Genomic DNA, 25,562 nt, shown 5'->3' with positions numbered 1-25,562 from the left:
TTTAAAAATTTTCTAATAATAGATGCAACGATAGTTAATATTTTAAAAATTAAGTTAAAGGACAAATATTAAATCAAATTTATAAAAATATTTGATGAAGAAATGAAGCTAAAAAAATTAATTTGAATTTGCGACAAAAAAATTATTAATTTTTTAAAGGAGGAAAAAATAATTTCAAATTTTTATAAATTTTTTTCTAAATTTTTCTCTTTATAAAAGAAAAAAAAATTTTAAAAAAGACAAAAAGAATTATAATTAATTATAACTTAAATATTCTATAATTTAGGTATTTCATCAGTATGTCAAAATTTCTTTTTTTGATATGTAAATGGAATGTTATCTATAAGGAATTTTTCTTCTTTAAATAAGTTATAAATTTAACCAACAAAGGGGAAAATCTCTCCTTTTTTTCCTTCCTTGATGAAAAAACGAACGTTTGAGAATTTCGTGATTGTCGATGTGGCTCGTGAAATGAATGCACATTCTTTCGCAAATAATCTTTCATGCAAATGGTGCCTAAGGAATTTTAAAGTTTTCCATTAGTTGGATTAATTAATCGATAATGTCGAAAAACCCTCTCAAAGTTCTTAAGATTTTTCACTTTAATTACATATAAAATAATAATGACAAAAGAAATCTTTTAAATCTTTTTTAATATCTATATAAATATTTAGTAATACTATAAATTATTAAGTATCATATATTCTTATATAATATTTTTATCTTACTTTATATATCTTTAATTCATTCTAACTGAATTAATAATATAGTTATTTACTTACTTAGTTACTAGTTACTTATAATTACTAATAAATACTTAATACTATTCATTCATCAATCATAAATTTCTACAAATAAGTAATATTACAAATAAAGAAAATTGAAAATTAATAATAAGATATAATAAGATAAATTAATTTTTTTTTAGAATTTTATTTTATTTTGATAACATGAATTTAATTCTTAATTCTTTTGTTAAATTATATCAAAAGAATATTTTTTTTAATTTTTCTTAATTCCTTTTTTTTATTTTTAAGTTAATGATTTATTGGAAATAAATCTTAACTAATTATAGTATATAATTATTCTTCCAAAAATCTTGATTTTTTTTTCTGTTCTTTTTTCATTTTATATATGATATTTATTGAAAACAAAGTTTAATCAAAATATACTAAACTATTATTCAGAAAATCTCTTGTTTTTCTAAGATCTTTTTTATCGATTTTTTTTATAAAATATTTTCTTAAATTCTTATTTTTACTATTTTTTTGAAAACAGACTTCAAACTTATGAATACACTAATTTATTCTCCTAGAATTATTTTTATATTTTTTGATGTTTTTGATGTCTTTTTTTTTATGCAGAAAACATTTTATTCCTTCCCTCCTCCCATATTTAGTGTCTCATTAAAAACGAGACTTAAATTATTAAGAATTCATTTTTAGAATTTTTTCTTCGCTTCGATAACCAATTATATTAAATTTCCACTTATTTCACATTTATTCATGTCGAATGTTACTTCTACTTTTTTTTTTTACAATAAATGGAAATATCTTGATGGAAACTTAATTAACAATAAGTAAAATTTTATTTTAATATTATTTTAAAATAAAAATCCTAACATATACATATATATTTATTATTTTTATAAAAAAAATACGATATAATTAACTTTTTTTTGGCTTAAATAACTTTATTTCTGAAAAAATTAAGCTATTTCAAATATATCAAAATCTTTTATTCTTGATTTATTTGTCATTTTATCTTCTATATTTATTTATTTATTTTTTTTTATCTTTTCATAATTTCAAAATTTGATTATATTTTTCATATTTTTCGTAGAAAGCTTAAATTTACATGAAAAAATAAATCAAAAAACGGAACAAGATTTTTTGTATAAAACTTTTTATAACTTCCTATAAATCGATATTGAAAGATTCGCATATAATTCTGATATGTATACACGAATTAATTTATATCATATTTAATAAATCTAAACGTATTATATATATTATTTTTCTAATATCTAAATATTTTAAATAAATATCTAAATCATCTAAATACAAGGTCAAATAAAATTGTTAATTTTAAACGACAATCTCAATTTTTCCAATTATTTAAACTGATGAAATAATTTAGATTAACATCAAATCATATTTGAATTGCAATCGTTTTCCAATATTTTCACATCTTCCTTTTTGCATGTATATACATCAGAAACATTAACGAGCAATTTAAATGTACATTCGTTAAATATAGCATTGTACTTACTGGTCGTATCGAATCCATCTTCGTACGGGCATCTTTGTTTGGCTGTAGTGGAAGCTTTGGTCGGTGGCCAACAGAGTAACGAGTCCCAGACCGGCTCGCACCACAACTCTGTAAAAAGGAACGATAGATCCGTATAAGGTATTACTGTCACTGTATTCCACACAAGTGATATACGCGTTGGCGTTTTATACAATTTGATATTGAGTGGCTACAATTTGATATATCGATACATGAACGTCTTTGAGTTTCACATGATGGCTGGAATAAATTATACTATTTCCTGCAAGCAGATTTCGTTTTTTATTGGTTTCACTATTTTTTGTCCCTGTTGTATTGAATTTGTTGTATAGAAATTTCTTCTTTCAATTTCCCATTTTTTGGTTAATATCGTATACATGATATTTTTTTTTACAATTGTTGGAATTCTTTTGTTTGTTTTGTTTGTTTGTTATTGTTGAAATTTTTACAAAATTTTTATAATTAATAATTAGTTTGTATTATTGTTATCATTGCATTTTTATAAAAAAATGTTTAAGATTGAAAAATAAAAAAATATATTATCAGAAAGAATTCCCAAAACTGTTTCTTTAAGACCGAATCTCCAAGATCTTTGTGTCGTTTTTTTTATTACTGAAATTTCTTTTGTGATACTTGTTTTAGTTTTTTAACGTCCTTGTTTTTCTTTAATTGATGGAATTCTTTAATACGACTTTTGCAACATATTCAATATCTTATTGCACAAGATAATTTCATTCCATTCGTATTTTTTTTATTCCAGAATTAATTTTTTTCAAATTAGTTTTTCTCCTATTTCCCTGTATATCTATTTTTTCTATCAAAACGAATTCAAATAAGTTAACAGTTTTCAAAGAAATAAAAAAAAATTTTTTAACTCTAAAAAAAATATTAAAATATATTTCACAATATACTCACCACCTTCCAGAGGCATTAAATTCTTATATCTCGCGCTGCAGAAATCCGGCGTATTATTTTTAATTGCATTAGCGACATCCATATTTTTTTTAATTATCCATTTTACATCCTTTTGCTTCTGCATTCTCCTCACTTGTCACAAACTCGATAAATCACACGTAAACAACGCATATCCCATTTTCCTCCTCTTCCTTCATTTCTTCACTCCGCCAATTTCTTCTCCTTACCAGGTGGCGAATTTCAATTCCAGGATTTTCCTGCAACCAAGCCGTTTCTGTTTCCTTTATCTCTACTGAATTCTGGCCGATTGAATACTTTATCTCGAGCGGAGAGACGTGAACAAAGAAGAAATTTCTGTGTTGATTCGAGTTGCCTCTTTGTATCTGTGTTCGCTTTATCAGAGGCCAGAATAATTTTATTGTCACTGTTACACTCGTTAGTCCCTTTCCTTGTTATAATCGATCGCGACAAGAAAAATGAGTACAAAATAATAAATCAAAATTCGACTAAAATATTCATTTTCATCTTATATTGATTATTTTTAAATGAATTTCGAATTCACTTTGTAGAAATTTCAATTTGTAAAGTTTTTTATTTGTAATTTTATTTTTCAATTAGGAAAATATATTCATTCTTCCATCTATTTTTAAAACTTGGAAAAATTTCAAAAATTTATTGTTATAATGGAGAAGAGTAGAGGATTGATAAGATAATCAATCCTAAGATAAATTTTATGATATTTGAATTTCAAATTGGAAATAAAAATTGTGCCTTGGGTTGAATTATAAGATAGTTGTTTCATTTATGATGTTCATCTGAAAAAGAAAAAATATTTTTTTCTTGAATTCTTTTTTTAAAGAAAATTTGAAATGAATTCTTAAAACTAAAATAAATATCAATAATAAATTTAATTTATTATGAAATATTTTATACGATGCTATATACTTTGAATGAAATGCAGATTTCATCTTATTGCTTCTGATACATAGTATATATTCATAAAATCTAGAAATAAATATCATAACATTGATGGTTTTCCATCCCAAAGGATTTCTTCTCAAAGCAACGTATAATATTTATATATAATAAGTAAAAAAAAAAAATAAGAAATTTACATATGTATTTTTTAATAATTTAACATAATTTAACATATGACATATTTAATAATAATAATGTAATTAATGATATATATTCAATAATAATTTAAAAAATTTTAAAAAAGAAATTATAAAAAGAATTGAATTGTCCAAAAACAAAGATAATAATTTTTCTTTTATGTAATAAATTTATATAGATCAAATTGATAATTAAATATTTCATTCCCATTTTATTTATTAAAATAACTTTGAAAAGAAAATTAATGTTAAAAGCTGAAACTTTATAAATTTTCTTTTCAGTTAATATAAAGTTATTTAACTAAAATGAAAAATCTGAAATTTTTGTCATCATAAAAAGGAATTGAATATTAAGCTTGAAAAAGAATTTTCAAACAATTGTTCAATGTTTTTTTTCTTTTTAAACTAGGTTCAGTTTTTATAGTGAAATATGAAAGAAGTTTCAAATAAGATTATTTGCTGATAATTATCAAATATTTCAGGTTATAAAAGAATTGACATTAATTGTCTGACATAGTGAAAATTGGCAATAATCCTTGAATAACGATATATGTTTTTTTTTTATTTTTAATTCCTAACAAATTTTTTACCTTTCTCATCGCTATTTTCTACATGATTCAACAAATTCATAATAATAAAATTAGAATTTTCAGAGTAATTTAATTTTTTTTTAAATATAATTTTTCACTATATGATATCATTCTTGTACGAAAAGTTTATTCTTGCATAAATTTTATCTCGCAATTTTGAATATCAAATTGATAATAAAAAAAAATTCATATTCTACATTAAATGAATTTCCATACAGAATTTCAATATCATTTTTAATATATAATTTTTAATAACATTATTAATTTTCAACTGAAAATTCCTCTTCCTTCTTTAATAAATTTTATCTCTCACTCTAATTCCAAATGAAAAAAAAAAAAAAAAAGAAAAAAAATATTAACATTCGATTTCAAATAAATTTTTATTCCAAATTTATTCATAAAATCACCAGCTAACGCCATCCCCTAGTGGTTTAATGCACGCATCTAAAAATCGTATTTCGCCTATTCACTCGTTCCTCTCAACTTATCGACCAACATGAATCTTCTCTCAATGTTCCCTCTCTCCTCTTCCTCCTTCTCCTCCTTTTCCTCCTCCGTCATCTTCTCTTTGCTGATCGATTTCCAATTTTCTTCTTCGCTCTTCTAAACTTCGCGGAAGAACAACTTACTGAAAACTTTGTACATAAACTTCACCATTAAACGAGGGAAGACATCTATGTCAAGAAATCGATTTATAACACCTACTCGTTAAACTGGCTTCTATGAGGATAAAGGAAAGATTTTCTTTCTTCCTCTCTCCTTGATGAAAATGATGGATCTGATCGATTTCACGATAAAAATCAAGTCGTCGAAAAAGATAACGATATTGAGACGATATTAATGATGAAAGGGATCTCCTTCTTTAGTCTCATGAGATTATTCAATATCGATGGCTTCGATTAAAGAAGTTCTTGCATTAAAATTGGAAAAGTTATAATATATATCTATCGTAATATAAAAATAAGAATTCGAAAATTTATGTCTGTCTTAAAAAAAGATTTCTTAATTTAATTTAATTTAATTATTAATGTTTCTCATATATGTGAAAATATATGGTGGAATATGTATAAATGTCTCGTATTTCTCACTCATGAATTAATGAAATTTAATTAGTTGTTCTGATTGAAATGCACAAAATGAAATCAGTTTCCTTTTTTTTCCAAGCTGAAAGAAAGAATGAGCCTGGCTAGTGAGACAAATTTCCAAGTCTGTTTAGATCTTGTTTATATATTTTTGATGCTGAATCAGATGAAAGTTTGCTCATAAAAATTTCCATTTCTATTGCACTTTTTGTATATAATATATATATGTGTACAATTTGAGAAAGAATTCATTGTGAATCTTATGAAAACTTTGAAATTGAACTATTTTGAATCTGTTTTTTGAATTTGTCTTTTTATCATCCTCGAACTTTAAGAAAGTTTATTATTATTAAGCAGTGCTACTTAAACGATTATAATATATAAGCTTATAAGCAGGTAATACTATCTTATTGCTGAGATGTACTACTTAAGATGTAGTACAGTACAGTCCTAAAATATTCTTTCTCTAAAATTTATCTTATCTATATACAGTTTTGATATCTGGGTAAAAAATTTTCCTGGGAAATTTTCTAAAAAATAAAAATTCTTTTCTATATTTAAACAAATATAAAAAAAAATCTTTTAAATTTAAAATAAGTAATTGAATATAATTGATGATATTTCGATGATAGTCTTTTTCGAATATATATACTACTTAAATCGAATATAATAATAAAATCGTATTTTGATTTATCATTTATCATTGAGTTATTTTATTTAAAATAAATCTTAGAGAGTATATAATTGTTTCTTCATTACTTTAATTTTTTCTTAAACAATTCTAATGTAATTAATCTATCAATGGCTATTATAAAATTAATATTAAAATTCTTTAGGCGAGAAAAATAGAAAAGAAATATATGTTTTAATTAAAAATATATTATAAACTTCAACCTACAGTCTATGTTTTTTTATTAAATTCAGCAAACTATTATCGAATTTGTCTCTCCACTAATTTATCGCTGACTTGTACTACTTAAGTACAACTTAAAGCCATTTCTATAGTATCGGAATCCGCTTCATTATTCTTGATTCTTTATCGCTTTTAAAAACTTCCAATACCAACTTCAATAGTATTAAAAATTCTCCTTAATTCAAAGAAATTAAAAAAAAAAATCACAAATTAAATTAACTAAACTGAAAAAAATTCCTTCTATAATATCCAGAAGAAAAATCAATGCTTCTAACATACGTAATACTTTTCAATTAAAAATATATATAATGATCTCTATAAAAATTATAAAGCGTTTCAAGATCTACAAAGCATCGAACCTGATGCTTTGTTGGATTTTTTCTTCCAAGGCAAGAGATTTGTTTCATCTGGAAGAAAAACAAACAAAAAAAAAAAGGATTGTTGATCATTATTTGGGATAGATGTGAGCCATGAAATGGGTGGAAACGAATCGTTTCGAGGTTAAAGGACGGTCGACGGAAGTCAGCGAATCGTTAAATCGCGAAATCCGGAAACGGGGCTGCAGCTGTTAAGGATCCTTGGAAAATTTAAACGGCCGTAGGTAATTTCGTATTCTCTACTCGACATCACTTGAATTCTGTAAGCCAAGTTTTATTTTGTTTTTTACCTTTTTCTTTTTTCTTTTTTTTTTTCGAGAAATAGAGAACGTAGGGAGGGAAGAATTTAATGAATTAAAGAGAATGTTTTTTCTTATCAGAGGAAATAAGGTAGACGTCCTTAACGACAATAACAAAAGATTTGAAAGTTTGTAAATTTGAGAAAAATATTTTTTTTTTCGCTTCCAAGAATTGGGAAAATACGAGAAAATTCTTTAGTTAATTTTCTAAAGTTTTCTAAAGTTAATTTTCTCGTTATAATTTTATGATCATTTTTTTCCTTTTTCTTAATTAAATACTAATAATTTAAATCAAATTTTTATTATTTTTTTAATTAGTTTAATAGAAGTTAGAAGAAGTTAAAAAAATATAATCTTCTCTAATTTCTCTAATTTTATCGAATAAAACAGAAATAGATATTTCACGATGAATTAAATTCAATAGCAATCTATAATTTGTTGAAAATTTCTTTTGTTTTGGTTTTTAATATAATTATAAAAAAATATAATTATTTTTCTTAAAGTCATATCAAAGGTTTTCTAATATTGTAATATTCTGTTATTTAATTATAAAATTGAACAAAAGAAAATATGCGTTGTTACAAGAACACAAGAATTATTTCCAGTTTTTCAAGAAAAATTTTTAAACAAATTATAAAAAATATTATTCTTTATAAAATTCTAATCATAATACTCTGAATAATTATTCTTTGCATCAACGATTTTTATACGATCTAAAGAAAAAAAGAAACGAAATTATTTGTTTCTAAATTCTAATCAAAATCCTCTAAATATAGTGAAATAAAATGAAAATTTAATACTCATAGAAACTATTTGCATATACAAGAAAAAAGAGGAAATCCTTTATTCCTAATCTTTAATCATACATTTTAAAAAAGTGCAAAAAAAGATATTATCTATTTTAAATAGTGTAAAACAAAACACTGAAAATCTATAATCTTTTATATATTAAAAGAAATCCTTTACAAATTCCCTTATTTGTAATCTCTAATCTTGGTAAAACTATCTATTAATGAAACAAAAAATATTTAAAGTCTTGAAAAAAAAATAAAATATAGTATAAATATATAAGAAAAAAGAGGAAATCTCTTAATATCTTATTCTTAATATCTAATCAAACTTTTTAAGAAAGAGAAAAAAAAACAACGGAGTCGCCAATGAAAGCTAGTTTTTGTGATTAGCAAACAGCTTTTAGAGTAGAGTGAAAAAAAGAGGGGAAAAAAAAAGAGAAAAGGAGCAAAGAAGAAAATGGCACAGGCTAGTTGGATCATTGCCAGAAAATCCCTCGTGTGTAATGTGTACCTCTTGCCTCGTGTTCGTTCATGAATAGAGTCTGATTCGGAAACGTCGTGTTCTGCTGACAGGATTCTTGTTCGTACCATGATCGTCCATTCCGTTTCAAAATGGCCGAAAAAAAGTGAATAGGATCTGTAAGAGAAATAGGTACAAAAACTTCAAGAGGGTAAGTGAATGAATAGAAATGATTAGACGTATAGTATTTGTGTTTTTATGTAAAAATTGAATTTTATATTTTTTTCTTTATCTTCTTTATCTTCTTTCTTTATCTATTTTTTCTTTTTCTTTTTGTTTTCAATAAATATTGGGATAATATTTTTATTTTATTAGATATTGATATACTTAAATTTTGCTAAATTTTTATCAAAAGATTTAGAATTTCTTTTTTTTATTAAATAATATTTGTCAAATCAAAATTTGATTGAATATTTTTTATGATATAATGTATTTGATATTAATATGATATTATTTTTTTAGAAAAAAAATTTATCAAATATTTATATTTCTATAAAATAATATTTTAATTGAAAATGGAATTTCCTATTTCTTTTTCTATTTCTTTATTATAAATATTATAAAATAATATTTATATATAAAAATAAATATGTAATAGAATTTCATTTATTTTCAAACAATTTTTAAAACGTTTTATATTTATATATATTATCTTTACAATGAAAAAAAGTCTTCATTTTATTATCGCCAAGTTTAGTATGATTGCATTTTGTGGAAACAGGAAAACTTTGTAATACAAAAGTAAAAATAGATTTAAATAACTGCATTTAGAACATAAAAATTTTACGAGAATTGTAAAAATAAAATGAAAACTAAAAATGTTTAAAAGCTAAATATTAAAAAAAAATGGAAAATTCATTTTTTTGGTCTTTTAAATTATACTATTATATGTTGAGTATTTTTTGGCGCAAAATAACCAGAAAAATAGTACCAAACTGCTCAAGGGCATAGAAAAACAGTAGCAACTTGATGTTTCACTGACGTTCCAGTGAAATAGGTCAAGTAGAAGATCAACACGTATCTCATGAAACGAATTCACTGATGGATAAAAATGTTCTTGAAAAATTTTCTTACCGATTTTACATCTTCACTATTGTATCGAAAATGTTAAAGTTTCTCATCGCAAGGGAAAACTTTAAATCTATTTTCTCCAAAAGAAATTAATTCTTCTTTGCTCAACTTCCTTTTGAATTTTTCTATGCATTTTCTGGTAAAAATAAGTACCTCGAAAGAAATGAAACTTTTTATTGAAAAAAAAAAGAAAAAAGATAAAGAAATAAAATTTTAGTATATTAATATCAGTTTGTAGATAAAAATTAATATTTTATTTCTCATATCTCATCTTTTTTAATGATTAAAACCTCGAAATCAAATTTCGATCTATTTAATTTCAAAATTAATTATTGTATTATTAGTTTAAACAATTTTGTCGTATATTTAATTTTTAATTAATATTTCGCAATATATTTCACAATCAACTAATATAAACTATTTCCACTTTTCTTGGTTCTCTTTTAAAGAATTCGCGTTATCAGTCTCACCAAGAAAATTGAAAGTTGCAGATACATTTTATAAAAAAACACGCAGATTTCCATTACACGATTAAACCGAGTTTCATTTGTTATTGAGTTGTGTTTAACCAAGTTGAACACTCTAGGTAGAGAATAAAAACGACGACAATTGATAAAATTTTCATAAAATTCGATTCCATTAAAAATGGAATCTCTAAATATGAATTTCGAATGATTTGCAGTTCTATAGATATATGACAAAAGCTCAGTATGCTTTACGTGAAATTGAGAAAAGAAACGTTCTTAAGAATATTCATGAAAAAAATTCATTAATGTCTACGTATGAGAGATGAAAAATTCTGCTATTTTTCTTCTATAGGAAGAAAGAAACTTTTTTAATTTTTACAAAGATATCAAAGTAATCATATTTTTCTTCTCTTGTACTCTTTCATATATTTACACCGAATATTGAATAAAAGAATGGAAGAATAATCACTCTAGAAAATTACTCACAATTGCACAGCAAACAGATAAATCTTTCCATGCTGTGTAATATTTCATATAATTTCTAAATATTTTTATGTATTTTTCATCTAAAATTTAAAATAAAACTATAAAATATTTTGAAAAATTTTTCCTTAATTTCGTGAATGATTTTTTTGAAAAACCATTTCCTTAAAAAAAATTTAATCATTTATGATTAATAACTGAATGAAATATCCTTATGAAATATTCTTCTAAGATTTAAAAGAAATCTCTTTCTAATCCAAAAAATTTCTTTATACAATTTGTTTTATGAACAACAAACTCTCATTATTAGAACAGTTCTTGCTATTGTGAAAAAAGCAATGATAAAAGAAAGAAGAAGAACTCTTCTCAATCATCAAGAAACTTTCTTTCATTGAGAACAGATAGGAACTTCTTCCCTCAGTAGAGGGGAATATCTCGATCACGACTGCTTCATTCGTGGTTTCATGTTGGAATATTCACGTTGAAATGGGACAATCGATTGCGAGAGGTTGCTAGCAAGGACAACCCAACCGGTTTTTATAGGTCAGAAATCCCACTATACGTCGGCCTGCATTAACCAGCTGGAAAAGTGAAAAACCACTTATTCTTGGATGGAGAAAATTTCACGAAAATAAAAACGTAGATGTTTAAAGCTTATATTTATACTGTCCACTTCGCGCTTCCATTATTTCTCGAAGGTTCTGAAACAATTGTTGGAATCAGAATAGAGAATCTCTTCGGAAAAAGAGCTTTTATAACGAGAATAATGAACCATAATGCAAAAAATTTTTTTTCTTTCTTTTTTTTTTTTTTAAATGATTTTTTTTTTTTATGAAATGCATCGAGATGTTTAATATCAAAATTATTATCATGAAATTCTATTCATCTATTGAATTATTATTATTTTAGCATATTAAAATTTGTAATTAGATTTGTAATTAGATAGAGTGAAGAATTACCGCATGGATAATCTATCATGTCAACTACAGATTTAAATACGTTTTATATATGAAATGATGATACAATAAAGTACAACCATTTTGCATTCTGTATTCATTTTCCATTTTTCAAATCGATATATTATATTATTTTTTTCAATTGGAAATTACATATCACTTTTTTTCCGGATAAATAAACACGATTTTTAAGTTTTGTAAATATATTCGATAAAAATTTATTTTTATACAATATAAATAATATTTTCTTCATTTTAGAAAATTCTATATAAATATTCTATCTAAATAAATAATTGTATTAAGTTAGGTTAGATTTTTAAAGTAGAAATTAAATGAAATCATTTATTTGAAAAATAAATAAATAAATACTATACCAATAACCATTACGAATTATCTCAAGAAAAAGAAACAAAATCAGATTGAACAATAGTCTAAAACAATTTAGCTTTTTGTTATTTCTAAATACATAGTACAGAATCATTTCAACAATTACAGCACAACAAATACAGAATCAACAATAATTCTAATAAAATGAATCTAATAAAATGAACCAAAACTAGATGTTTTTACAAGTATATAGAATTAAGAACAAAGATTAGAAGAAATAGGATTATTCTACAATATCTTTATCACTAGCAGAAAACAGAATTACTCTAATGATAAAAATCGAATTGTATTAGAAAATTCTTCGAAATTTACGAAAAACTCATGTAAATTATGCAAATTAAACTAGATCATCTAACCTAATTTCTGTACTAACCTAATTTAATTTTTTCGACAATAATAATATAAAAATAGCTTCATAGGTTTGCACATAATTTATAATATTAATTTTTCTAATATTATTTACAAATGAAACATAGAATTCCGTTAGAAATTATATATTCATTTAAAAAATTGAGTTTTCTGTCATATTCATATCATTATAATTTTGAATTTATTGATAGGAGAAAATTTGTTTCAAAAGAAGAACAAATATTGTGAGATTATGAGAAAGACTATTAAATATAACTCACCTGAGCTGATCAAAATTCTAAATTCCATGGTAATTAGTCAACTATATTCAAGCTATTCTCCGTCCGTAATATAACGTTGTCTTTGTTAACACCATCTCCACAATCTTGTCCAATTATAGCATTACATATTAGTTTGCATAGTAGCACGATTATACCCTTTGTGAACAGTAACCTGGATTTCAATGGTGAAAATTCCACGCAGAAGATTCGAATTTCGATGTAATGTTCCAAATTTTGATCCGATTTCATCCATTCAATATAAAATGTAATTTGAATCTGTAATAAAAGAGATGAAACTTGCTAGAAAATTTTCTTTCTTTGGTGTTATTTAATTAGTTTTTTTAATAGTTTAATTTTTTATAGTTTTTAATATAATTTTTAATAGTTTAGTTAATTTAATAGTTAGCATGTAGATGTGTAGAATTTTTGAAAATTTTAGAATTCTTCGATATTGGAAAACAACTTTACGATTTTTAAAATTCTTAAAATCTTTGAAATTTTTAAATTAAAAAATTTCTTAAAATTTTTTGTATACTTTTGATATTTTTAAATATTCGATTTAAAAGCTTGATAACAGGATTTGAAATTTTAATAGATTATATAATCTACGGTGATTTATTGGAAAATAATAGAATGAAATAATAATTTAAATTGACATATAATATCAACTATAATTAGAAATTAATTACTGTACATAATTAAATAAATATTAATATCTATCGAATTGATGTTGATAAATGACTTTGTAGATTTTTTTATTTGAAAAAATGTGATTATTAAAAAAAATCAATTTTCGTAATTACAAAAAAATTCATAAATATAATATTTAATATAGGAATTTAAAAATTTTAATGGAATTTAACAAAAATTTTATTCAAATACATACAATAATTAAAAAATAATGTATTTAATTTCAATTAATTAAGTACATTTAAACAAATTATTGGACATTTAAAAAATTAATCATACTATCATTAAAGATGTTTCTTGGTACAAATTTGAAAAACTCTAACAGCTAGGGGAAAATGATTTTTAGTTTATGGAGATTAGAAGAGTGCATCTGGCGTCCTGTTACGATTTGTGTACCTGTCAACTACACATGATAATTAATCAACATATGGCAAAACAATATTTGATTAAACTATTATCCAAGAATTAAAGAGGAATTCTATTAGAGTACACAGTTAAACAGATTACATGATTTAATATAATTCAATTTATATAAGAATTTAAATATTTATTTGTACTTAATATATTATACTTACACTACAATATAGAATATACTATATTATAATATAGAAAGAAAATAATGTAATTTTAGATAGTTAATTTCATCACATAGAAAATATTGTTCAATGAAATTTTTTACAACATATCTCAAGTTCATTAAAAGAGATTAATTGATATATTATTAGCTCAAGAAATATCAAATATTAGCTTAAATAATAGATTGAAAGAAATCTATGATTAAAGAAATTTTATTATGATTTTTTTTAAATTATATAAATAATATAAGTATTATCTATTTAAAATTTTTAATTATAGTTTATTTTTATAAATATTGTTTTATTTGAAAAATAAATAAAATTCTTTTTTTTCTTATCAATAGATATTATGAATACAATGAATACATTCGCATATTTTTAATTTCTAATAATTTTATAATTCTTTATCAATCTGATGCAAATTAAATATGTATCTTAAATAAATAACTCTTTTAAAAAAAATTTATTTTTATCAAAATTTTTTCTCACTTATAAATTTTTTTCTCACTTAAATTGATGACTAAATCATAATATAAAGAACCAATAAAAAAGCTCGTCGACATGACATTTTAACAATCATTTTGATTGGTTCATATTTTCGAATTAAGGGAGTAGGGAATTTGAATTCGTATCTATGATTGATCAACTTGTTTTTTAATCTCAAGAAGCGTTATAAGGATTATGTGATGTTTCTTTATAAAATATCTACGTAGGTAAAGGATTTAATGACCAATCAACAGCAAAATAGCAATACTATACATTTACAACAAAGAATGGTTATCAATCAGGAAAGTACAAGTTGAAGCGATAATTTTAATAGGTTAAAATCTTATAAATTCTTTTAAGAGATCGATTAAATTAGATTATGATTAAATAAATTATATAAAAAAAATATGTAAAGTATATAAAAAAATTTCTAATGTTCAATAATTTCAATATAAATTCAAATTCAAGAAAGCTTTTTAACAATTATAAATAATTATCAATTTTATATTTATTTCGTTTTATAATCACATATTTTATTTTATACATTTTATTTTATATTACTTACTAATAATATTGTTATAAATAATAAACTAATCTATCCTAAGCTTAGTTAAAATTAATAAATCTATTAAAGTGATAAGAAGATAGAAGAGTTTAAGGAAATATTTTGAAGATAAATCAGTAAATTTAAATATTTGAAATAGTGACAAATATTAAATGTGATCCTTATCCATGATGTTTGAGGTTAAATTACCATTTAAGCTTAAACTTTTGAGAAGTCTCGTTAAAAACTTTTCATAAGTGCGTAACTGCATGATAAATTAGTCATTTTGAAAGTCGATTTTTAACTTTGTGAAAAGACTGTCCTGTTTTTTCCATTCAAATCATAAATTGAATTGAGCCTTCCTCAACACCAAGTTATTCATTCTGGTGATTATTTTTGCATAGTGATGAAACCGTCAAAGAAATAAATCAAATTTCTTCGTAAGATATTTCAGCTAGATTTTCTTGCTTTTCAGAAACGAGGGGATAAGTTTTAAGTGAATGAATTCGAATGAAAAATAGCGAATGTGTACACAGAAAGAACGTAGTTAAGAAAAGTTACATCTTATTAAGGTAAGGAAAAAAAATGAAATTTGTTTTTTTGAGATATTGTTTATAATTATTGTTATTAATAATTTTTTAACTTTGATATCGTGAAATCTTTACTTCAATATTCGATATAAATAATGATATTATACTATATATATAACTGGAAAATACATTATTAATATCAAAAATATCTATTGAGGTTAGGATTTAAGTATTAAATTAAATATTTATGAATAATTCAATTAAATAAAACTTTTGTAATTAATTGTAATTAAAATTTTGTAGATATAAATATATTTGAATAAATAGAAAGAAAATGAATATTAATTTTCTAATATAAATCATTCAAAATAAAAACTTTTATAGTCGTTCGTTTTTCTTTTTTACATCAAGATTTATTTTCTCTTTTTAAATTAATTTTATTATTTCAATATTATTCAATTTTAATAATAAAACCGCAATTTTTATAATATAGAATAAAAATGGGTTGAAATTTAATTTTTAAATTCCCGAATCTTGAATCTAATGATTTCTAAAAATTTTATGAAAACTTTATAAACTTTCAAAAATTTAAAAATTTTTATTTTATTTGAAATTTTAATTGTACAATCTCTTGAATCAGAGTTTATTTCAACAATTTTCCATTTTGTAGGCATTATATTTCTGATATTTCGTTATTAATCAAAATAATAATGAAGGATTTAATATTGCTTATAATATTGCTATAATAATTAAAATGTTTTGTTTTAATTATTTTTATTCAATGTTACTATACTTAATAATACTTTATAAATATAACATAATAAAGTTTTGATTTCGATGTAACGTAATCTCATAATGAAGCGAAATTTCAGGAATTGATTGCGTAAAATATAAAAGTTTAGCTTCGAAAAGTGGTTTTATTTTAGAATTATTAGAGCAACGAGTTAGAGAATATAATCGAAACTTTAATATATTTCAACAATTACAATAAATTATAATCTGGATTATCACAAATTTACAATTTTTGATAATATTTATTTATGAATTTATTTATCTATCTTTTGAATCCTAATTATCAAATACAATCTTATTTGTCGAGATATAAAATAAAAATAAATATAATTTTACGTGAAAATAAATTTCATAAATACTATAATATTTCATTTATATTTCATTTTATTTTCATTTATTTCGTTTTTATTTTCCATCATAAACTTAAAAAGAAATGGATTCAAATAAATAAAATTTTGATTTTTACATTTTTACTTTCTTTTTATTAGATAGAAAAATGTAAAATTTTAATACAATCATAATAATAAAAATTGATCATTAAGCAAATGATATTTCAAAAAGAAAAATTAAAAATACAAAACAAAAGAAAAGATTAAGAATCTAATTTATAAAAAAGAATGAATTCTCATAGTTTTTTAAAAAAGATTATAAAACAAAAAAATTAAAAAAAATAATAAATTAATGATTTGGAGAAAAAAAAGAAAAGAAAAAAGAAAGAACATTTGGGAAATTGATAAAATAAATATATTAATTCCAAATGATTTGCAAATATCAATAGACTAAGATAATTACCCCACGCATATTTCATTAAATTCTCTCAACAGAAAAAATCGATCCATCGCACTATTATTTTCCAATTGAATCACTTGAATAAAATCTGACAATTTTAGCAAAAGATATTTTTCACGTTATAAAAATTATACAAATATTCTAAAAAAATGTACATATATTTTTATTGAAATAAAAATAAAAAAAAAGTTTTATACTTTAAAAGGGAACACATACAAAGTGTAAGACATTTTTTGAAAAAAAAATTTCTGTTTCTAATTTTGCACATGAATCTGATTAATCTTATTATTCTTCAAAGAGAATTTAATGATAGAAATAATCAATTGCATCATATTATATTAGCTTATATTATGTAAATTGACAATATTCAAAAGCTTTGAAAAGATTTGTAAAATTTAAAAATTTAAATAAATAAATATTTAGTTATTGGAAGTTAAAGGTGCACAAGTTAATGAGTTGCCTGGAGGCAAGGAACTAACTATGAATCATGGCTATGACGAATTCCGATTATCGACAGGTATCGAAAATGATAAATATAGGGAACCCTGATCATATGCTTGTACGTTTAATTTCCATCCTGGAATATCGAGAATATTATATATATATATATTATTTATAAAGTCACTATTTGAAACTAGCCATGAGCATAATTAAATATGAGATCTGCTAATTTATATAGTTATGATAATAAAATTATTATATTATAATATTTTAAATTATTATATTATATTATCGAATGTCAGTGTGGTCATCGTGAAAATATCTTTTTAAAAGTTCAGAGACAAATATTCTAATTCGGTTACTTTTTCTTTATCAAAATTTTGTCAAAAGAAATTTTAACATCATTAAGATATCGATAATAAAATGACAATAGCCATGAAAGCCATTTTACAAAAATATTTCGATTTAGAAGATTGGTTTTAAGAAGAATATTTTAAAAATGACTACAATAACGTTCAATTATAAAGTATAAAGTTATAAAGTATAAAACAACGAATTCGCTAACTTTGTTAGTAGAAATGTACTTCGTTACTCGTAGAAATTCTATTCTATTATTATCGTTATTTCATTTTTATTTATAATATATATGAATATAGATAACGACGAGTTAGCGAAAGACGTTTTTGTTCTTTCAAAAGATCATAATTATAAGAATTCAAAAAAACTTATTTCAAAATACCAATTTTTAATTATTTCATACTATTTCTTCCAGAATGATACCTGGACAGGTATTCATGACAGGCACACATCGAATAAATATCATATTACTGGACGATCAATTCCCTGCAATGAACGTAACAATTTAGAATGAAACACCGGGCCAAGCGTGTGTTTCCTCGTCTTTCCTAATATTCGCTCGCTAATTAGCGCAATATCACACGCTCATTGTTCACAAGAGAGGTTCTGTTGCAAATCCATCACAACTATTGAGCCTTGACCTGGATAAATGCTTAACGATCGTTGCCAGAATTTAAGATCCCTTTGCGACTTTGTGTGTGCACGATCTTAATAGATGTGGTTTGATGAGGAAAACCGAATGGAAAAAGAAAATTTCGGATTCTCGGATGAATAAATTAAACACGTTTCAGTACGGATGTGCAAACTGATTTCTAATTATGGCTTGTTAAAAGTTGTTTTCTCTCTGTAATTTGGCAACTGACTGAAGCAAGTAACACCGTGTCAAGTAACACTGGTGACGAGTATTAACTATTTTATATTGTATCCTAAATTAATATATATCTATATTAATTTTATCATGTGTTTTAATTATAATTATGACATCAATTTTTGTATCTAATAAATTTCTAAATTTGTAGATATATATATAAAATGTTGATATATTCGTGGACATCTTTGAAGAATGGAGTTTTTTCTTTTTAGAATAGAAAATTTAATTAAAAGAAATGCAAAAAATTAATACATAAAAATATCAGTTGAGATTTATTTGTTAAATTATAAATAATTTAAATTTGCATTAAAATAAGACAGATTTATCTCCATTTCGTTTCATCCAGTGTAAACTTTATTTGTTTATAACTTAATAAACATCAATCAAAATTTTTGCATAATAACTTTTCATCCTTATAATTGATTTTACAAAGATATTTTATAAATATAATTTTTTATACTAATATTATTTTAAAATTAATGTTGTAGGTTGTAATAAAACAAGAATTTTACAAAAGTAAGAATCTCCATTAAGAATATGCCTATTTGAGATACATATTTATGGAGAATATTAAACATAGTTCAATGACCACTATGATTTCAGAATTTGCAGAATCATGGAAGTTAAATTGAAATTTATGCAACACTAGTTGCATAGTATTAGAAGGATGGAACTGAATATATCGATCTAATAATTTCTGCGTGGGCAGATTGTACGTGTTGAATATTAAACGAGAAATTATAATTTTGCCAAATGCCTTACAATTTCGATTCTGTTCATTTTGGGTTCTTCGATCTTGAAAATCGAAGAAATGAATGCATTGTTATTAATTGCAATAGAATTTTGAATTATTTTAACAATTTCTTATGTGAAAATTATAATCTTATATGGAATTAGAATTTTAATTAATTTTTCACGAAATTAATGCAATTTTGTCAAATATTAATAAAGTTAATTAAATATTTTATGTTATAAAAATTTTTCTCTTTCTATTTTTTAATATTCATGATTTCACTGTTTAAAGAAATAGATATAATTTTTTTTTTTTATAAAACTCTCTAAACTCGTTAACACACTGTGTAATTAAATATATAATTAAAACTTCTTCTCATTCTTTCCTTCTTTAAAATCCAATAATAAGAAAAGAAGAATCGAATTCAATAAAAATCAAAGAAATGAATTATTTTTATCGTTAGAGAGAATTATTTATATTTAACAGGACACTATTATTTCATTTATAACATTTTAAATATGCTCTAACTTTGCCTACAATTTAAGACTTTATCAACTGACTTTAACATTTGGATCTAATCCATATCATGAAGAGATTAATAAACTGCTCTAATTGAAAAATAACAAGTTTATTGATAATTCATGTGAATAAAAATAGAACCAAATAGAACAAATTCAAAATAATTAGATCCAATAATATAAAATTAATGAAGATTCAATTAAATTTTTTAATTAAACATCTTTTTCCACTTAAAATATATTGAATATACATTTTTTGATAATATTGTAGTGAATTTTTATTTATAAAAAACATAATAAAAATTAATGTATATTTAATAGTAATAATATAGTAATAATACTTAATAGCAAAATTAATTAAAAATTAAAATAATAAATGGATTAATAAAATAAATAGAAAGTAAAAGAAATAAGTTAAGATCTTTCGATTTCATTTTTTTTTAAGAAACTATTATTATCTAGAATAAATTAAAGAAGAAACTTGTAAGAAATATTTTATTTTTTGTAATTATTCAATCTTTAAATTTAAAAAATAGGAATTTCACAAAAAGAAAAACAGCTTTATTTCTTTATGAATTAATATAATAAAATTATATTATAATATTTACCTACTAATATTAATAATACCTAGGTATATCTAAAAATTTTATATTATGTATATTTTTCTTAGTAAGTTAAATGCAAAATTTATTTATTAGATTTTTTACTATTCTGTACAATAAAAATACAAATTCAAAATTATCCCTCTCTTATATCCAATAAAAAATAATTATTTTGATATTTGGAACAGTTTGGACAAATTGAGGTAATTTCAAACTCGAAAAATTCATCAAAAATTTTAATTTTATCACTATTTAATAACTATTTATTAAATAAAAATAAATAAAAATTTAATAACTATTTATTTATTATTATTATTTATTATATTAAAATATTTATTTTTTAGCAATAATTTGATAAATAATTTTTAATTTTTTTTAAATTATAAAATTCACAGTAAGAAAAGTATTGATTAAAATATAAATAATCCAAATCCAAAACATTTCACAAAAACAAAAATAAAAAAAACATTTTTAGTGTACAGATAACTTGATACTGATACTTGTATAAAACTTCTATATACAAGTCACGCTACACATTTGATTGTTGCATTACAATATCGCAGAACTCCGATAAAATGCAAAATAAAAATTAATTATATTTCATATGTAATGCTGATATTGTCGATAATAGAAAATAATTGCTGATGAAGAAAATGTTATTAATAAGAGACGGTGAATTGCGAATAATTGGAAATCACGAGGATGTATTAATTCGATGTATATGTGAATAATTACGCATTAAAAAATCTCAACGAAAATAGATGAGTTATTTTCGATACTCATACATATAAAATATTTCTTTGACTTTATTCAATAAATAATTCAATAAATAAAAAGCATGTCTCTTGTTTGTTAATGAGATGAAAGAAATGAGAAATGAAAATTGATCTTGTAGAATTGATATAATCGTAATGATTATGTTGTGTAAGAAAAATATTATCAATATAAAACATGAAGCATGTTTTTTTTTATAATTATTAGAAAACATGCAATCTATTTGTAAAGGCTAACAATTTATATGTTTTATTATTATAAGGGAATTTTACTAATAAGACAGAAAAATGAAAAATTTAATCTGAAAACGAAATGTCAAAAATATATGAATATTGTATTTATTATGTTATTATCGATTTGATGAATTATCAAATCGGTTAAAAAATCGTAAATTTCTCAAGAAAAAAAAAATATATATAAGAAATCAAAACAAATAACTTCATTTAAGTCTTATTATTCCTTAATACCAATGAAATCTCAATCAAATACTTACATACATAGAAGTATTTCTTTCTCAATCAAACAAATAATAATAAATTAGATTCAATAGAATTTAAAATCAAATTCAATTGTTATTTAAAAATTGCGTTATCGATAATTTTAAATCGTTTCAAATCAATTTGGTCCAAGTAAATAATTTGTTAAACATTTTAAATGAATAAAAAATGATTTAAAAAGAATGATACTTTCCACTACTAAAAATAATAATTATAACTTACCACATGGTATGAAAAAATCGGAAGACCTTTTAATTAAACACACAGTTAAGTTAAAAATTATGAAGAAAAATAAAAATTTAACAATAGAATCACAAGAAACGACACGAACGTGACAAAGTACGCGCGTCAACTGTTCCAAATTCGTTAGGGATGCGGCTAGTCGCGCAAGGAATCATACTTCTACCCTATCGCCATCTAGTTGCAGGATTATACATCACAACAGATCCTTATTCGCGCCGAATATATTAGATTATCATCAAAAATTAACGAAAAATTATCCTACGATCAATGGATTTTTTATTACTTATTTAAACAAACTCTAGCTAAAATATTTGAGATGTTTAAATGGCTTTATTTTTGAAAACGACAAATAGTAATACTTGTATTAGTAGTTTAAGATTGTTGTAATTTATGATAAAATTATTGTAACTTATGATAAATTATTTTCACCTCGTAATACGTATTTATATAAATGAAAAAATGAAAAAATTTCTTTTTTAATTTTTAAAAATTAAAAAGTATGTAGAAGTTTAATAAAAGTATATTTAAGAAATAAAAAAATTGTTTAAAAAAATGTTTCACTAAAATTTTATTTTTTAATGAAGTATGATGATGATATTGATTAAGATTATTTTTATCAAAAAATAATGGAATTTTGAAGAAATTGAATTTATATATTTGAAATTTACTAAATATTAAAAGATAAGAAATAATTATTCGAATATCCTTTTTTAAATTCCTTTTTTGAATTTAGAGAATTAATGATGAATTAATGAAACAAAATTTCTTTTATATATCCTCTTTTATATTTATTCCATAGAGTTCTTTCTCAAATTTTAATTGATTGATTTCAAATCTTTTTACAGATTGATTTTCCCATTTTGTACGAAAAATTATTTAGAAATTCATATATATTACATGTGTATATATATATATATATATATATATATATATATATATATTAAAAAATACCATATAAAATCCATATATTAAAAAATACCGAAAATAATATGATTTATGTTTATACAAATTCATATGAGAAATATAATTCATTATATTTATATCAAAATTACTTTTCATTTTTTCTATCAGCATATTAATTCAAATTTTCAATCATTCGAAATTACATCTCAATGATTGAAATTGTAATTCTAACATTGAATTTTCTAATAAAATCATCCCTGTACATTGTACGTAATTCCGATTACGTAAACGATTATGCGAGAGAAAGAAGATAGATTAATTAAATGGATCGTCGATTACGAAACGTAAAGGGATGGATGGATTGTTAATTAATTCTAATAGTAGAAAGGACAACGTCGATCAAATGAATTCCCATTAATTCCAAAATACAATATCCTCAATTGAGTTGTTCACGTGTCAATGTCAATCTCACGTGGCCTATGAGAACACGTGACATACCATGTCCACGTGACAGAAAGAGGAAGCATTCTTACTTTCCGGTGAAAAGCAAGTCAAGAGGATCTTTCTTACCACGTGACTATGATTTTAATCGCTTCAAATGTTTGCATAACATTTATAAGAAAATCCTTCTAACCTTTTCAATCGAGGATCAATTACAGTTAGTTACATAATTGGAAGTGAAAGATGGATATTTTCTAAATTTAAAAGTTATTTCAGAAAAAGATTATTTCGAGTCTGTTATTATTGTTAATTTATAAATTCATAAATTTATATATAAAATTTATATTTAAAAATGTTATTTATGTTAAATTTAAATTTAAAAAATAAAACAATGAATTCAATAAAATTAGTATTTTTCATTTATCGAACAATGGAAAAAAATATGCATAGATATTTTTCATTAAATTATATTTTTCATATAATAATATATATAATAAAATATAATATGGTATATATCTTGAAGCATTTCTTGATATTAAAACAATTGTTAAAAATCTATTTATTAAATTATTAAATAAATGAAATTTTTTTTTAATCTTTTATATCTATATTCGTTACATTACAAAAATTTGAAAAAAAAATAATTTTTTTATGAAACAATTTTTATTTAATGATATAATATAAAGAAATTTAAAAGGTTAATGTAATAATTATATATATATATATATATATATATATATATATATATATATATATATATATATATATAATAAAAACAATGAAAAATTCATGTTATTGTAAAAAATCAATAATCAATAATGAATTGAAATAAATGAATATTTATATAATCGAATATTATTAATTGAATAAATATAAATCTGTGATGCTACCTATTAAAATCGCACTTTAAAGCTGTTGAAGTAGGTTGAACAGGAAGACACCAACTGAAATAAAAGAAAAAAAAGTTAAAACAAGAAATGATTTATAAAAATTATTTATAAAAATCAATTTTATTTAACAATTGAATTTTCAATTAGAAGAATTTATTTATTCGATAATTATTCAATATTTTTTATACTAATATTGATTTTTAATTATTATATATCATTTTTAATTATTTATATATCATAAAAATAAATTCGATTATCAATCTATATACATTTATCTATGATCCTTCGAACGGATCATTTTATTTTCAAAGTAATGTGATAGAATATAGAAAATAATATAAAAATAATGTAATATAGAAAAATGATTATTTTCATCATTTTTTTTGAGAGAGAGAAAAGCAATCATTGTAGAAGTTATAATTAAATTTCTATTTTGATTTTCTATAAAATTGGAACAATATTTTTTTCTCAAACTCCAAAGCTATTTAAAAATTTAGTATATAGAGATATGTATTTTCTTTTAGATAAAATATTTATTTATTATACAATTGTGATAAAAATAGATTTTAAATTATTTCGTACATATAAAAAAATTATAAATATTTCATAAATTATTTAAAAATGTTAAAAATAAATTCATTAAAAATTATTTAAAGATTATTTATATTATCTTTTATAATTTTTGAAATATTATATCATAACAAAAGAATAAAATTACAAAAATAATAAAGAAATAATAATATATAATAAGAAATAAATAATAAATAAAATTTCAATAATAAAAATATAAAGTAAATCTAATAGTAAAGAAAAAATTTTAATATATAGAAAAAATTATGACATAAGATAATGATAACGAAATAAAAAAAATAGCATTAATAGCAAAAATAACAAAAAAATAGAAATTTCAGCAATAATAAAATTATATAATTAATAATATTAATAATAACCAATATTATAATATTTTTAAATGATTCAGAAAATTCCTAAAAAGACTAAATC

The 25,562-nt window shown here is 22.0% G+C and overlaps 1 protein-coding gene and 1 long non-coding RNA gene across 19 annotated transcripts in view; one reads left to right on the top strand and one right to left on the bottom strand.

Moving 5' to 3' along the window:
* Window positions 1-22,463, bottom strand: part of LOC108003222 (PDF receptor) — a 41,580-nt gene extending 19,117 nt beyond the window's left edge. For 4 of the 17 annotated variants that reach the window (XM_062078011.1, XM_062078012.1, XM_062078005.1 and 1 more), the window contains exons 1-3: window positions 5,317-7,311; window positions 3,205-4,019; window positions 2,272-2,379 (exon numbers count right to left, since the gene is read on the bottom strand). In XM_062078011.1, coding sequence (XP_061933995.1) covers window positions 2,272-2,379; window positions 3,205-3,328 — 232 coding nt within the window. In that variant the 5' untranslated portion in view covers window positions 3,329-4,019; window positions 5,317-7,311. Of the gene's footprint in view, window positions 1-2,271; window positions 2,380-3,204; window positions 4,020-5,316; window positions 7,542-8,882; window positions 9,009-12,884; window positions 13,161-22,305 lie in introns of those variants that run through there. The other 13 variants (XM_062078009.1, XM_062078015.1, XM_062078013.1 and 10 more) reach the window with 10 other exon arrangements.
* On the top strand, window positions 14,836-19,864 carry LOC108003291 (uncharacterized). Of its 2 annotated transcripts, XR_009830722.1 has the most exons (6): window positions 14,837-15,565; window positions 15,655-15,751; window positions 18,504-18,983; window positions 19,108-19,306; window positions 19,448-19,475; window positions 19,563-19,864. It is a non-coding gene; the product is annotated as an uncharacterized LOC108003291 (long non-coding RNA). The 2 variants fall into 2 exon arrangements; XR_009830721.1 differs by having other exon boundaries at window positions 14,836-15,565; window positions 18,504-19,306.
* Window positions 22,464-25,562: the final 3,099 nt, after the last annotated feature.

The sequence above is a fragment of the Apis cerana genome, linkage group LG8 (assembly GCF_029169275.1).
Source record: "Apis cerana isolate GH-2021 linkage group LG8, AcerK_1.0, whole genome shotgun sequence".
NCBI lineage: Eukaryota > Metazoa > Arthropoda > Insecta > Hymenoptera > Apidae > Apis > Apis cerana.
The sequence above is the reverse complement of the archived record's forward strand: the minus strand, read 5'-3'. Positions and strand labels throughout refer to the sequence as shown.